Genomic DNA, 17,396 nt, shown 5'->3' on the forward strand with positions numbered 1-17,396 from the left:
TGAACGCGGGCGTGTCTTTTTCATATTTTTTTTTTCATCATCACATTCATAGAAAATCTAAGAAAATTGTAATGACAAACAAGAGGTTGATAATTTCAAAATATCACCGATATAGCATTAATCCGGAAGCACGTGTGATCTATTGATATTAATTAATCTCACCCAGTTAAAATGAGTCGGTTGTTGTTGTAGAAACTTTTTATTGTTCTCTCGTGGTATGGAGTGTCAGGTGACCTCCGATGTTTTGGTTGAGTTGGTCAATTCATGGAGGTATCTATTTTTATACCTCCATCATGGTCGATTCGAAGTCGATAAGTCATTTTACAGCAATGCAATATTTAATTTTATAAACTATTAGAACTTTTTAATTGTATATTTATTACATTTAAATTATATTCCTTTATTCCAGTTAATGCACAATGTTGGATGATTCGGAACATTCTGTGTATTTAGAGAGATTAAAAGGTAGGGGCCTAGGCTAGCCTACTAGCTGGGCTTGGGCCTAGCCCTAGCTAGAGTAGAGGCATACATGACGATGCAGCTAGCAGTGGAGTGCAGTGTCAGTATGACAGAGCTCAATCTCTGTCAGTGCAGTGTGTATAACAATAGGAGGCCTAGCCTACTACTAGGTACGGATGCTAGTCAAATCGCCCCATACAAAGTCGTCCCTTACACAGTCGCCCCATCGCAAAGTCGCCCGACACAGTCGCCCCATCGCAAAGTCGCCCAAAACGTTAACAAATAGTTTAAAAGTGCGTAAAATGTCGCAATGATACACAAAATAACACGGAACGTGTAGGCATAAAAGGGGAAGCCCCGCCATGTAGTCTCAGGTCACATGCGATCGGCACGCTCCCCCATCATCAGAGAGGAAGCCCGGCACGCTCCCCCATCATCAGAGAGGAAGCCCGGCACGCTCCCCCATCATCAGAGACGAAGCCCCCAACTAATCACTCGGCCGGCGGCGCGGTCGCAGGGAAACCCCCGTAATTACTCCGTCGTTGTCGCACGTACTACATGCACCATCTGAAGATTGGGAAACCCCGCCGGAGTTTTACGATGATATTGTTATGCGCGATTTGAACGATTTGCGCAATTTGAAATTGCGCAAAAAAATCCTTGCGCAATTTGAAATTGCGCAAAGAATTCTTGCGCAATTTAAAATTGCGCAAGGATTTTTTTGCGCAATTTCAAATTGCGCAACAAAATCTTTGCGCAATTTTAAATTGCGCTGCACAATTTGTAAATTGCGCAAGGTAGTTCTTGCGCAATATGACACCTTTGCGCAATTTGAAAACGAACTGTAAATTTTCCCATACATGGCTAGGCTAGGCCTAGGCAGAGGAGTTTAAAATTTAGTATTTTATTATATAAATAAGACCATTTCAATGAAGATAATGTTTAATACTGATCACTTTTTAAGTTTTTAATATTAGTTTAAGCTAGGCCATGTAACCTAGTCAGTATCAGTAGTCCAGACCCTAGCTAGGCTAGAGTAGTATAGCCGGCCGCCCGCGCCGCGCCCGCCTGGTGGAACACCACCGCTTCGTTTTCCTTCGTCGGTTCTTCGACGGTATGCTAACTTATAACAATATTTGCACTACTAAAATAAGGAAATGCGATATTTATCTTTAATTTTGAATCATTCTTAGAAATTACTATAAAAATATGGGTGTGCATGATTTCACAATCTGTCGAAAAACCTTGCGCAATTTGCAGATTACTTGCGCAATTTAATACGTTGCTTGCGCAATTTGAAACACATGTTTCAATTCAAATTGCGCAAGGATTTTTTTTTCGTTCAAATCGCGCATAACAATATCATTCAGTCGCGTTCGAAATCGGTTGCGTTTAATTTTGGTCGCTATATAGACTTGCCCCAATAGGCCAAGTCTGTATTATTGTCTTTTTTTTTAAATTTATTTGTTTTTATTTCGACCGCGATTTTTGTCTGAAAATCCAAACTCAAGTAATACACGTATGAAACGCCATATGTGCAAAAATATTTATATTTTTACTAATATTATGTTATGTATGTTATACGATCTAGATTATTTTTACTTTGGTCGATGGATATTTATTATTATTATTAGGCCTATCATTAATAATTGATTTTTGTTTTTATTTTACAGGTCTATGATATGAGAAAGATGTGTGCCTTAAAAAATGACAATTTGTAAACATAGTTTAAGATTATAGTATTATTCAGCAATTTAACAATAGACACATAACTTGCAATTCAATAAATGCAAAATGATCAATAAGTAGCCTATAATACACTCATTGTCTTACAACTACTGTAAATCTATACGAAGGCCTACTACACATTTATACATTTATTATATTATCCTAAAAAATGAGCTGGTATCCACGCGTAGGTTGAAGAAAGATTCGTAATTGTGGCTCTGGTAACTAATTTTAAAATCATATTAAATTAACATTTTCGAAACTATAAATCAGGGATAATCTTTTTAGAACTTTCAAACAATAAGGGACTACAGTATTTTTTTAATGATTTTTAAAAAGCACATCACTCCATTAAAACCTGTAAAATAAAAATTAAAACACAAATTATGTATATAATAGGATAAACATTATAATGTATACGACATTTAGCGCGAACAACGTAACAACGCAATCGATATCAAACGCAACCGATATGATTAAAACTATAAAACAGCGTATCTACTAGCGGCGGCGCTTCATAGTCGTTGGGGCGACTTTGCGATTGGGCGACTGTGCCGGGGCGACTTTGTTTTGGGGCGACTTTGCGATGGGGCGACTTTGTATGGGGCGACTGGGGCGACTTTGCGATGGGGCGACTTTGTATGGGGCGACTTTGCGATGGGGCGACTTGACTGGATCCCTACTAGGCTTGGGTAGATAGAAAAAGTGTGTGTGCGGTATTGCGTCCAGACTGAGACCATCATGAGGAGTTGGCCTAGCAGAGTAATGTATTGTCGTAGGTTACCGATTGGCCGCAACAATTAAAAAAATATATGCTTTAAAAATGATGTACGGCATGTAAAACTAAAGTGTGTAAAAAATATCTATAAAAAAATAAATTTTTGTATATAATATTTATATTATCTCTCTCTCCTTGCAAACCCCTCCTCTCTCTGGTGTACATACAAATTATTTTTTATTGGTTATGATAAAATAATAATTTCAATGTATTATTTTGTATTCACAGAACGGATACCACACATTATATCATGTCGATATGTGTTGGCTATTATGGGCTGTTTAGGCTTTGTGAATGTATATGCTATGAGAGTTAACTATAGTGTGGCTCTTGTTGCCATGACAGCATCACACAACACAGCTTATAATTATACAAATGCTGAATGTCCGGCTGAAACATACAGTTCAACAACAGATCAGGTCAGAAGAATAATTTATTAAGATTATAACTAGAAGGGCACTCAGAGAGCGCAAACCACCGTCTAGACATATGACAATTTAATTACATGTTCCCATACAGCTATGAAACCGGTCAGTCTAATTACCGAAAACAACCATAAACAACCGAAAACGAACCGAAAATAAAATAATCTAGATACCGAAAACAAATTTGTATAATATTTTTTTAATGTCGCCCTCTATTGATGGGTGTTTCTAAATCTAAGACCATAACAGAGACAAAACCGAGCGCGCAAAAGCCAAGGAAGACCCTATGATGGTAGTGTGCACAAAATACAACTAAAAATCATACAATCAATCAATGATAACATTGCATTTACTTACAGAATATATAAAAATATTTTAATTTTAGTCTTTCGATTTTTGATCCAGAAACCAGCGCATAATTACTCCTTACAATAATTGTGAATATGTTAATCCATAGTATAGAAAGTAAATTCATGATCAATTTAATTATAGATTTTCAAAGATAATAATACAAAAATGATATTTTTAAAAATATTTATAATATTAGGGACTATAAAGTATACTTAAAACAAGCTCACTATAAAGGATTCACAATAAAATCTATTCAGTAAAATTACCGTAGTCGAGTAAATAACGTTTTTATCCTTAATCGCTTCAGTATTCACTTAAGTGACGAAGACCGGGGACGAAAAAGCAAAGTTAGGTAAAATCATGCTTTGTTTTTGATAAGACTAAAAACAAAATGTGTTTATAGATTTTGTAAGTAAATGTAGTCTACGGTGTTGAATTGAATTTGTACGATTTTGAGTTGTATTTTGTGCACACTACCTCTGTATGGTCTTAGCTTTAGAAACACCCATCAATAGAGGGCGACATTCAAAAAAATATTATACAAAATTTGTTTTCGGTATTTAGATTTTTTACATTTTTTAAATGTTTTCGGTTTGTTTTCGGTTGGTTACGGTTGTTTTTGGTTTGTTTTCGGTTGTTTTCGGTTGTTTTCGGTTATTTTCGGTTGTGTTCGGTAATTAGACTGACCCTATGAAACCATTCGTTAAAATCTTATGAAAATCAGGCAATAACTTTTTGAGTAAATCCTGCTATAACAAGCATAGACAGAAACAAAGACACACACAAACAAACATTAAAACATAACCTCCTTGGCGGAGGTAATATATATCATTGGCAAACTAAATCCTTTAGTCAATATTAATTTTTTATTAAAATGGTATTCAATTCTTCTTCCTCAGGGCGAGTTTGATTGGGACCAAAATACACGAGGACAAATCCTGTCTTCATTCTTTTACGGATATTTGATTACTCAAATACCAGGAGGGTGGCTTGGTGGGATCATCGGAGGCAAACATTTGTTTGGTGTTGGTGTGTTATGTACCACAATTTTTACTTTACTTACACCTCTAGCAGCCAGAGCTGGTGTCAGTTATCTTATTTCCCTCCGTATATTAGAAGGCGTAGGTGAGGTAAGCTGGTTAATTGTTTAATTTAATTTAATAATCAAATATTTGATAATACTGTGACTAAACTATCTCAGTAGTGTGAAAGTGGTCCTTTGATAAAAGGCATGTTTGTGAAGACAGTGGAACCGTAATATGTAGCCATAACATTGGCAAGGGATTGAGGCTCACTCGCTCCATGGTTCTGGTCGTAGAACAAGTCTTCTCGGATAAGGACTATAAACCGTAGGTCCAGTGTATGCATCTAGCTCATGCGCACTTTAAAGAACCTGGTAGGCATTCGAGACGAGTAGGGGGTTACCCGATGTACTAGTCTACACAAACACAGCCAATATCGCACACATTCACTTATCATAGCCGTGTATGACTGAAGAGACTACCCAGTACAAAGAAATAGTAATAAATAAATAAATGAATAAACCTATAACCATAAGCTACAGCTTTTTAATGTTTTTGTTTTTATTTTTCAGGGTGTAACATTTCCAGCGATGCATGCAATGTGGGCACATTGGGCGCCACCTATTGAACGCAGTAAACTCATTGCTATAACATATGCCGGTATGGTTACATTTCTTAATACTCTTTATGGAAAACACTGTATTATCTTTGTTTACATTTAATGTTTCTTGTGAACTTTATTCAATCATAAATTCATAATATAAGCATAATAATGTGTATAGTACAGTGATTTAGGGTAATAAAGTGTTTTACAGAGACACCTTGTAACATATAGTTAAAATGTTTCTGAATAGGTTTAGGGAATGGAGTTATATTTAAACATGTGATACTCTGTCATGTATGTTACTATCCTAATAAGAATTTCTGCAATTTTCTTTAAATAGCTAACAGTGTTTTTTCATGTCTTTTTCAGGCTCTCAACTAGGTGCAGTCCTTTCCAATCCTGTATCTGGCTGGCTATGCTCAACAACCTTTCTAGGTGGATGGCCTTCTGTCTTCTATGTATTTGGTACGTATTTATATTTTAGGGAAGAAACTATGCATGTTTTCAGAGTAAAACCCTTGACATCTTCCTACTAGTCATAAAAAAATTCGCATATTTGCACAGTTTACGTGCTGTAGTTTCCCATATCCTGGATAGTATTAGATGCATGGTGGACTGTGCCGATAGCAAACAATAAGACAAATTAACATCGACTATCCGCATGGTAGATACAAATTACGCTCTCAGTCAACCAAAAACATAATTGACCGTGGTGATAGCTTTATTTAAAACACTTTTACCCACCACACTATGAATACTTTAGTACTGTATACAGGTATTCCTGCTACATCTATACATTTCTATGATATCTCCAAGTTTGATAGAAATGAATGTTTTGATTTTTTTTACAGGAACCCTTGGCCTGATTTGGTTTGTGCTATGGACAATCTTGGTTCACAACACCCCAGCTCAGCATCCTAGAATATCACCTGAAGAACTAGAATATATTGAAAAGTCTATTGGCGGGAAAAAGGGAAAAGTATGAAGTACTTGTTTTTGTTTGTTTTTTATTGATTTTCTACACAAAATGAATATGATAACTAAGTAACAATAAACATATATATATACAAGAAAGATGTGTGGCTGGTGGGCAAATAAGTTCAAAGAACTTTAAGGCTTACCCACCAGAAAAGATACAATAAACATAATCAGGTATGACGAGTACGATATACATAGTAAGAATATAAAATAAGAAGTAAAAACTTCAAAGCTCTGCCTACACTATCGAATGTGAATCTGTGCCCATATTTGGATATGATGATGTCATATCACTACCATATTTGGCTATATCACTACCATATTTGGGCACATCATACTTTTTTGTTAAACTAGTTTAATAGTGTAGACTTTAGAGATTCTTAAAAAAAAAAAAAAAAAAAAATTACTGTAAAAGGTAATAAGGACTGTCTTGCAATCACTCCAAAAGCAAACAAAAAGGACAGGGATACATAAATATATTGTAGTATTATATGATGATGAACTTGCCTAAGCTCTGATATGATGATGAACTTGCCTAAGCTCTGATATGATTTTTCTTTTCATACAGGCTATAATACCACCATTGTTAGCAATGGTTAAGTCTCCTTGTTTGTGGGTTATTAGTATTTCTCACTTTGCTAATAACTATGGATTCTATACAATGCTTACAAATTTACCAGCGTATATGAAGAATATATTGGGATTTGATATCACTAAAGTAAGTACAAAAAATATTTATATTTACAGTATTTTGTATTTAATTTGTGACTAAAAATGTGATATTTCTACCAATAATCTGTATCAATCGTTGAGAAAGACCTATGATGGTCTAAAATGTTTGTGATAAAATCTTAAAATAAATTTTGGCAAATTAACTTTTAACTTGTATGTACATTTTTATTCCGGATATTGCATATATTAGTAGGAGGAGCTAATTAGCATTTCCTGTCACCAACTTTGGTGCTTAGTGCACATAATTATTATTGTTTTGTATTCACTTGATCTTGAAAATGGTTCTATGATGGTACCGAAACGTCGATCTCTCTTTTTGTCGTTAAATTTTATATTGAAATTATATAGTAAACGTCTTTTAATTTGTTTACCTATGCAGCACTACCAATTTTAATTTTTTTTCATTATCTAATTTGTGACTGCATGCACATTATTTTGGTACTGTATATACGAATATGGCATTATTTGGTCAGTATCACACAAATTCTGTGTCACATATGAATTCTGTATCAAGGAATTATATTAAATACAGCAGCATATGTGAAATTGTTCCTATGATACAAGAATCACATGTGATACATATGTGATGCTATATCACAGAAATTGTCTATCATACTCAACAAATGTGTAGATACAGTGTGAAGATTTGGCAAGTATAAGATGTGTATCTCTTTTTAATAACCACTATTTGTTTACTTCTAGACTGGTTATCTATCAGCCGTACCGTACTTGTTCAATTGGTTGATTATCATAACAGGTGGTCTAGTGGCCGACTACTTAAGATTTAATAGAATTCTAAGTACAACAAACACCAGAAAATTATTTAATACTTTGGGTATGTACACTTATATTGTATACATAAAAGAAATGAACATGTAGATCCTTTTTCATATAGACTATCTCTATCACTACTTTAATGAATGAAAAATATAAATAATGATTACTCAATCCAGTACTATTTTTAATAGTTTGACAAATTATCTCATTAAATGTTCATGTTCGTGTTCTTTCTTTTCAGGTATGACACTGCCAGCGACGTTCCTTGTACTCACAGGATACGTTGGTTGCAATAAACCATTAGCGATTACGTGTTTGATTGTAGCAGTTGCCTGCGGTGGATTCTCCATGTCGGGATTTAATGTAAATCATTTAGATATCGCACCAAAGTACGCTGGCGTGCTGATGGGATTCTCAAATACTATAGCAACGATTCCCGGCTTCGTTGGCCCAACAATTGTTGGCGTTCTAACTGAAAACAATGTAAGTTGTATTGCCAATTTATTACATCTTTTCCAATTAAATATTTTGATTAAAGACTTCATTATTAGGACATACAGCCTACAATACTTGAGAAATGTGTGGATGAGAAAGACAAGAGTCTTAAAGGAAGTAGCTTGGTGCTTAGTGTCCTTACTTAATACCACTACCTACATAAGCAGACACAACTTAATACCACTACCTACATAAGCAGGCACAACTTAATACCACTACCTACATACGCAGACACAACTTAATACCACTATCTACATAAGCAGACACAACTTAATACCACTATCTACATAAGCAGACACAACTTAATACCACTACCTACATAAGCAAACACAACTTAATACCACTACCTACATAAGTAGACACAACTTAATACCACTACCTACATAAGTAGACACAACTTAATACCACTACCTACATAAGCAGACACAACTTAATACCACTACCTACATAAGCAGACACAACTTAATATCACTACCTACATAAGCAGACACAACTTAATACCACTACCTACATAAGCAGACACAACTTAATACCACTACCTACACATGCAGACACAACTTAATATCACTACCTACATAAGCAGACACAACTTAATACCACTACCTACATAAGCAGACACAACTTAATACCACTACCTACATACGCAGACACAACTTAATAGCACTACCTACATAAGCAGACACAACTTAATACCACTACCTACATAAGCAGACACAACTTAATACCACTACCTACATAAGCAGACACAACTTAATACCACTACCTACATAAGCAGACACAACTTAATACCACTACCTACATAAGCAGACACAACTTAATACCACTACCTACATAAGCAGACACAACTTAATACCACTACCTACATAAGCAAACACAACTTAATACCACTACCTACATAAGCAGACACAACTTAATACCACTACCTACATAAGAAGACACAACTTAATACCACTACCTAAAGCAGACACAACTTAATACCGCTACCTACATAAGCAGACACAACTTAATACCACTACCTACATAAGCAGACACAACTTAATACCACTACCTACATAAGCAAACACAACTTAATACCACTACCTACATAAGCAGACACAACCTAATACCACTACCTACATAAGAAGACACAACTTAATACCACTACCTACATAAGCAGACACAACTTAATACCACTACCTACATAAGCAGGCACAACTTAATACCACTACCTACATAAGCAGACACAACTTAATACCACTACCTACATAAGCAGACACAACTTAATACCACTACCTACATAAGCAGACACAACTTAATACCACTACCTACATAAGCAGACACAACTTAATACCACTACCTACATAAGCAGACACAACCTAATACCACTACCTACATAAGAAGACACAACTTAATACCACTACCTACATAAGCAGACACAACTTAATACCACTACCTACATAAGCAGACACAACTTAATACCACTACCTACATAAGCAGATACAACTTAATAACACTACCTACATAAGCAAACACAACTTAATACCACTACCTACATAAGCAGGCACAACTTAATACCACTACCTACATAAGCAGACACAACTTAATACCACTACCTACATAAGCAGACACAACTTAATACAACTACCTACATAAGCAGACACAACCTAATACCACTACCTACATAAGAAGACACAACTTAATACCACTACCTACATAAGCAGACACAACTTAATACCACTACCTACATAAGCAGACACAACTTAATACCACTACCTACATAAGCAGACACAACTTAATACCACTACCTACATAAGCAGACACAACTTAATACCACTACCTACATAAGCAGACACAACTTAATACCACTACCTACATAAGCAGACACAACTTAATATCACTACCTACATAAGCAGACACAACTTAATACCACTACCTACATAAGCAGACACAACTTAATACCACTACCTACATAAGCAGACACAACTTAATACCACTACCTACATAAGCAGACACAACTTAATATCACTACCTACATAAGCAGACACAACTTAATACCACTACCTACATAAGCAGACACAACTTAATACCACTACCTACATACGCAGACACAACTTAATACCACTACCTACATAAGCAGACACAACTTAATACCACTACCTACATAAGCAGACACAACTTAATACCACTACCTACATAAGCAGACACAACTTAATACCACTACCTACATAAGCAGACACAACCACACTACTGTACTTTGCCCCACACAACGTAACTTTGATAGTTTTCACTCACATTTTGTAACTTATTTTTTACCAGGAAACAAGAAAACAATGGCAAATCGTGTTTTGGATTTGCTGCGGTGTTTATTTACTTGGTTTCATTACTTATCTTATATTTGGTTCTGGTGTTGAACAAGAATGGGCCAAAGATTCTTACAATGATTCAAAAACAACAGAGCCTCTTCTGCAAGAAAGTAAGGATGAGGGTAGGTTACCCTATGAAGTACCGTACTTAGCCAATGATAGTGCCATACAAAAAAAATAGTATTGTACCTGTACAAACATGAGTCAATGGAACAGTATGAACTCTGACCTTGGCCAATACATTACAATTGTTGATTTTCTTATTAACATTTATTTCTAACAATAACATAAATCATGTGCCAATATACCAATACCTCATAGTACTAGACAATGGCTGTTGATCTGTGGGACAGATTATATTGACTAGGATTTACCACGACGACAACATTCCATTGCAGTTAGTTTCCTTCAATTGTTTGAATAATTTTTAATATTATTATTTAATTTGTTTATTTCATATCCATATTTTATAGTTTTTAAAAACTTCATATCAACATGCACATAAATAATAAATAGTATTAGTTGAGTACTTAGATTTTTACAAAGATTGTGGTCGTGATTGTGAACCCAATTCTTTTAGATGCTGTGAGGAATGAAAAGTAAAAGTTTTTAATATAAAATTTTCCTAGTGCAATACTGTATTATAATTGTTATAATAAATTGAATGATAAGGTTGGAGGTCAGAGGTCTCATTTAAATATAACCTGTCGAGTATATTCCACGAGGCTAGAATAAAACAAGGGAAGTGGTGGATCTAATGGGTAACGGATATAACGTCATAGGCAAAACAATGCGAGTTGACCAATCACAAGTGACAGTTTGAATGATCTATCCGTCTTCTGATTGGTCAAGTACTTGTGGTGCGCTTACGTCCTTGCATTGTGTCTGAGTGGGAATCAAGCTTCATTTTGCAGCCATGCCTTTGGGATTATTGTGCGTGTAATTAAGCATCACGGAAAACAACATTTCATGTTCGCCTTGTTTTGGTCATGACAATAAAGATTTATCTTATCTGTGAAAATATATCATTTTTGTTCATATTCTTCTATGTCATCTAATGTGGAACTGACTGATGGTTTTGTACACAGAACAGAATCAAATATTATAAAAGTAACTATGGTTGTTGTAGTATGTTACCATCATTCAGACAGTAACTATGGTTGTTGTAGTATGTTACCATCATCATCAGACAGATCTTAATTCAAATACTTTGTGCATTACATAGTCAAATTGAAAAGAAGTAGATTGAATATTCAGTAGAACCCTTTTTAAGTCACCTTTGGAACCCAAGAGTTTCTCCTCTTAATAGGGTTTGGCAATTAAGTCACCTTTGGAACCCAAGAGTTTCCCCTCTTAATAGGGTTTGGCAATTAAGTCACCTTTGGAACCCAAGAGTTTCCCCTCTTAATAGGGTTTGGCCATAGTGGTAAAAGATATGTTTTTTCCATTCTTTTCATGAGGGTTGTTGCAAGAGGGGTTTGCTATTAATATCAATTGTGTTTTTCAAATACAGTAAAAGTTAATCACCATCATCAGTACGAATGACTGGGTTTTCACCAATTACACTTATTTCAAGTCATGCCTAAGTGTGAATCATTTTAAAATCGAGTGGGAAAACTGTTTTATGTATTTTTGTCGTCACATATAAAATATAAACATTAATATTGTTAAAAACACAAGAGAAGAGACAAAATGAATATGTAAACTTTCGTTGTTTTACTTGCTATGCAAATAACTCTTAAGCCTAAATAAATGGTACAGAATTATATGAGCTACATTTACATTTATCCAGCAACTCTCAGGATCCAGGCAGCAACTCCCAGGGTCTTCTAGCAACGTTCTGAACAGTGCAGCAATATTCAAATACTATATTAACAGATCTTTAAAGAACCAGTAAATCAAAATTTTGTTTAAAAAATGTAAATTCACAGCAACAGTTAGTATCTTTTGACGCCCGGAAATGTAATTAAACATGTGTTAAACATATAGTTATTTGATGCATATTTTCTCATAGTATATTTTATATCGTTTACGTCACATGCTGTTCTCTTTATATTTCAGTACATATACAAGAAGAGGGAAAATAAAGTGATACTTTAATAAACATTATATCGTGACCATGAGACAAATCTCAAATGCAATTGTGTATTTTTCCTCTTCATATTTCAGTAAAAATAAGAGCAACATTCCTAAAAACATTATACTCTAAGCATGAAAAAAAAATCTGGCAGTACCAAGATTTTAAAGCATATATCGTAACCATGAGACAAATCTCAAAGAAATTGTGTATTTACCTTTTTGGTATTTCAGTACAATTACAAAAAAAATATTAATAGTTCTATAAACAACCCTTATATGAAAAAACATTAAAAAAATCATTGCAGAAACAAGGTTCTCTTGTACTGTAGGCAAACATTCTACAATTCCACGCTGCTTAATTTGATTATGAATATTTATGAACACCTCAACAATAATTAACATAACATGTGTTTCTTTATTTAAAAAACAAAGCGTGAGTGAGGGTGGTTACAATTTCCATTATTCAAGCTTTCGGTACAAAATTTCTAGTAATGATTTTGTTTGTGTAAACACATTAGAGAGTTGTACTTCTTTACACAGTCAAAAGAATCTTTACCTACTTAGTAGACGGACTAATTATTGTTTTATTCGTATTTTAACTAGTGTCCATAAATGTGTCGCCCCCTGGACCAGAGTTGTCTTTCTGAATTCCGTCAAATATTGTAGACATCTCAGGACTCCCTCGAATCTGAGTCACAAATTCATTTAACATTGGATTTTTATCTAAAAAAAGAAAAACAAAATTATCATCAATTCATAAATTTATGAAAAGTAAATTACAAAGACAGTGCGCTTTAAGTAAAAATAATGTAATTTAAATAAATGTGTCTCATGTCTCTTGAATGGTTTATGTAGTTTGTTCGCCTGAATTGAAAGCATCAGATTATAAGCATGCATATTCATATTTCAATTTTTAAAATCCCTTTTTGAGATGAATTCTAGTTCCTTTAGTACTTCAAATATTTCTTGCTTTATTTGAAGCTAAAAATTGCGCAACCAATCAGAGCTAAGGAGTTATGACACGTTCATGAGCACCCGCTCACTAACTAGGCAGAACAATTTAAGCCCAAGATAACGTACCACTATCTGGCATCGCTAACAACGCTACTACCGCCCTCATTGCCGATCTCTTTAGTTCGTCTTGTTTCTCAAATTCTTGCTTCACTGAATTTGCTTTCACTTTTGTCGTACAAGTGGTCCGTAGTGGTTCTATTAATCTATCCAGTCCTAAAAAATTAAATAGAAATCAATATATTTCAACTGATTTAAACATTATTGACATATTTCCACGTACAGTACAACTCTTAATAACAAATTTTTTCAATCTTCTATCAACTAAAAGTTGCGGTTAGTCATATGTCCATGCTACAATCACCGTACAGATAGGCTGCTACATTAGTAAGTTGCGGTTAGTCATTTGTCCATGCTACAATTGCCGTACAGATAGGCTGCTACATTAGTAAGTTGCGGTTAGTCATATGTCCATGCTACAATCACCGTACAGATAGGCTGCTACATTAGTAAGTTGCGGTTAGTCATGTGTCCATGCTACAATCGCTGTACAGATAGGCTGCTACATTAGTAAGTTGTGGTTAGTCATGTGTCCATGCTACAATCGCTGTACAGATAGGCTGCTACATTAGTAAGTTGTGGTTAGTCATGTGTCCATGCTACAATCGCTGTACAGATAGGCTGCTACATTAGTAAGTTGCGGTTAGTCATGTGTCCATGCTACAATCGCTGTACAGATAGGCTGCTACATTAGTAAGTTGCGGTTAGTCATGTGTCCATGCTACAATCGCTGTACAGATAGGCTGCTACATTAGTAAGTTGTGGTTAGTCATGTGTCCATGCTACAATCGCTGTACAGATAGGCTGCTACATTAGTAAGTTGCGGTTAGTCATGTGTCCATGCTACAATCACCGTACAGATAGGCTGCTACATTACTTCTTCTATGAATGGATGGCTAGTTGGTGACAAGATCATACCCAGTACCATTTTGATTTTACGATCATTTGGAAAACCACTTTACGAATTTATAAATTTGTTTATATCAATTAAAGTTACAATAACATCTTTGATAATTTAATACTAAAGATGTATCATATTCGCCTCGTGCAAATATGACATTGCACTCATAAATATTCATTATTTGTATAATATTAAATGGAATCAGTTCCAGGAATAAAAGACAAATAGATTTAATAATCATGATTCTAGTAATAGACTGACTTACTTTGTAACATGGCATGTGGACAAAGGCTGGACAGGCGCACCAACATTAAATATGTCAACATCTGAAAATATAAACACATTGTTTGTAAAACACAAAATATCAATCAACTGAATTTATTATATAAAGATTGATTCTTTGGAAGAAATAGACTGATGAGATGGAATGGATTGACAAAATGGGATGATATGGCTGATATGGATATAATTTGTTTAATCGTAATGATCTTTTCAGTGAGGTGATTGGATGAAAGTGAGTAATAGGATTGGGAGGATGGATTAGATTGATGATATGTGATTAGATGAATACAATTGATTTAATACCTTAATATCGTAATGATCTTTCAAGCCCTCCTCAACATGGTTCAAAAATTCAAAAATATCAACTCTATTGAGACAGGAGTCAAGCAGTGTGTACATGCACTCAAACGCTGCCTGTAAAAACAAAGAAAAATCCTCATGAAAATCGTTGATCTTTTGTGCCATTAAATTTTATTTTAAAGTTATATAGTAAACGTCTCTTAATTCATTTTATTGGTATTATAATGAGTGTTTAAGTTAAAAAAACAATAATTTATCCAATAATGGCATATTATTGTACAGATGTGTATTTAAATCGTTTTTTGTTTCATTAAATTTTATTTTAAAGTTATATAGTAAACGTCTCTTAATTCACAATTATAATCATATTATAAATGAGTATCTCACCTTCCTAATATCCAAACCATCGTCAACTGTGTGTTTAAAAGGACCCATCTCTACTTCCCTGATCAACTCTTTTCTCACGTTGGTTTCATTGTAAAGATTTGGTAAGATCTCATCCAACAGATCCCGCACCAATGACGGCTTGTTATGCGCGGCTGAGTTGAACGTTACTAATGACACTCTGCGTACATTTAAGTCTGTGTCTTCCATCGTCTTGAGGAAATCGCCGATGCATGACTTCAGCAATGGATCGATAGGTTGTGGCTGGTAGAAATAACGTGAGGTATTTCAAATTTAATTTATAAAACCACAAATTTATTTATTTATGGCTCTACCCTAAGGAATGAAGGGTCAACTATCAGGTATCAATACACTCTAGCTTAAAATCAAAGAGACTCACTTGATCTGAGATTGTGTACTTGACTGCAGTCACTACTGTACTTCTTGTGAATGCTGAAGGACTCGTTAGAAAATCCTAATGAGAATGAAAAAAAATATATGTTAATTCTTCTTGAAGGTGTAACATAAAAAAGTGATTTAAATATTATTTTATTTACAAAAAATGTTGTCACAGACATTCAATTATGTCACAGAACTTGCACATTACAATGAACATAATTATCAATTTAATTATAGTCAAGTGGAAGTTCTTACCTTAAGTTTAGGGAGTAGTGTAACAGGATCTATGAGAGTCAATTTACCAAGGCATTCTGCTACTACATTACGTGTTCCTTCTTCAGGGCATTCACAATGTTTGAATAACATTGCCCTAGAAACAAAATAACCATGTGTGAGGTCAAGATCTGATGTGTTTCATCTAGACAGAATTCCATTTGTATGATACCCTAACCAACTTAAAATCGTTCTTTCTAAGATACAGTATGAATAATTGGGCGATTATTTTAAGAAATAGGCAATTATTGTATCCCAATAGCATGGGGACTGAGTTTTATTTATCAAACCAGTTGTTTTTCTTTTATGGAATGGATTTTATCTAAAAATTAAGCGGAAAAAAAATTGCTTAGCTTAGTTTTAAAATTATGATAATAATAAAATGATGATTTCTTACCAAATACTAGCAACATACTCCTGTAATCCTGTCACTGAGCTTTTTGATTGACAAGTAATGATCTAAAATAATAGAACATAGTAACGTTGAAATACATGTCAACACAAGTCAGCAAGCAAATGTAGGCCTATGAGACAGCAGAGATAGGGGGTTACCCCGGTGTATGGGTCCATCTCAACCCCTGTCATTGTGGACATATAAATTAGTATGGCTTGATGGATGTTTAAAAAAAGGACGCTTTATGAGATGAAGGTTGTATCATGTGTCACCCACACCTGTGAGCAATTCGGTCCAGTAGATTATATTTAACATAGCAAAAGTAATCTATTATTCATTAGCTCAACAGACCTACAATTTAGAGGCAGTAAGCTTCTACAAATAACCATTTATTTATAAGGACCAAAAAGAAGTTTGATATATTTGAGTATGGTATGTAGACTTGCCTCTTTTAGTGAGTGTAGTAGAAGATACTGCCTCTTGGGTTGACTTTCAATCTCTTGTAAGACAAATGGTAGATACAGGGGCAGATTACCAACACTTACATTACCTGAAATATAAATAAAAGTATATATAGTATACAGCTGATAAAGTCCACAGAAAATATTCGGGGAAAAAGGCA

At 34.5% G+C, this 17,396-nt stretch overlaps 2 protein-coding genes across 2 annotated transcripts in view; one reads left to right on the top strand and one right to left on the bottom strand.

Annotated features, from left to right (window-relative positions):
• Positions 1–12,404, top strand: LOC140040177 (sialin-like). Its single transcript, XM_072085906.1, has 10 exons — positions 1–465; positions 3,194–3,384; positions 4,641–4,871; positions 5,336–5,423; positions 5,737–5,832; positions 6,219–6,346; positions 6,914–7,063; positions 7,780–7,912; positions 8,096–8,337; positions 10,645–12,404. Exons 1-10 carry the CDS (start codon positions 420–422, stop codon positions 10,870–10,872), a joined length of 1,533 nt encoding a protein of 510 aa, XP_071942007.1. The 5' UTR covers positions 1–419; the 3' UTR covers positions 10,873–12,404.
• Positions 12,389–17,396, bottom strand: part of LOC140040170 (cullin-associated NEDD8-dissociated protein 1-like) — a 16,323-nt gene continuing 11,315 nt past the window's right edge. Inside the window, exons 24-32 of the mRNA XM_072085892.1 lie at positions 17,221–17,324; positions 16,778–16,839; positions 16,363–16,477; positions 16,109–16,183; positions 15,712–15,972; positions 15,328–15,438; positions 15,008–15,068; positions 13,851–13,997; positions 12,389–13,493 (exon numbers count right to left, since the gene is read on the bottom strand). Of these exons, the coding sequence (XP_071941993.1) occupies positions 13,366–13,493; positions 13,851–13,997; positions 15,008–15,068; positions 15,328–15,438; positions 15,712–15,972; positions 16,109–16,183; positions 16,363–16,477; positions 16,778–16,839; positions 17,221–17,324 (1,064 nt within the window). The 3' untranslated portion in view covers positions 12,389–13,365. The remainder of the gene's footprint in view (positions 13,494–13,850; positions 13,998–15,007; positions 15,069–15,327; positions 15,439–15,711; positions 15,973–16,108; positions 16,184–16,362; positions 16,478–16,777; positions 16,840–17,220; positions 17,325–17,396) is intronic.

This window comes from Antedon mediterranea, chromosome 1 (assembly GCF_964355755.1).
Source record: "Antedon mediterranea chromosome 1, ecAntMedi1.1, whole genome shotgun sequence".
NCBI lineage: Eukaryota > Metazoa > Echinodermata > Crinoidea > Comatulida > Antedonidae > Antedon > Antedon mediterranea.

Coding starts and splice junctions, on each gene's coding strand:
- LOC140040177 (XM_072085906.1), top strand. CDS start 420: ATGTTGGATGATTCGGAACATTCTGTGTATTTAGAGAGATTAAAAG. Junction 3,385..4,640: donor ACAGTTCAACAACAGATCAG/GTCAGAAGAATA, acceptor CTTCTTCCTCAG/GGCGAGTTTGATTGGGACCA. Junction 4,872..5,335: donor TATTAGAAGGCGTAGGTGAG/GTAAGCTGGTTA, acceptor TTTATTTTTCAG/GGTGTAACATTTCCAGCGAT.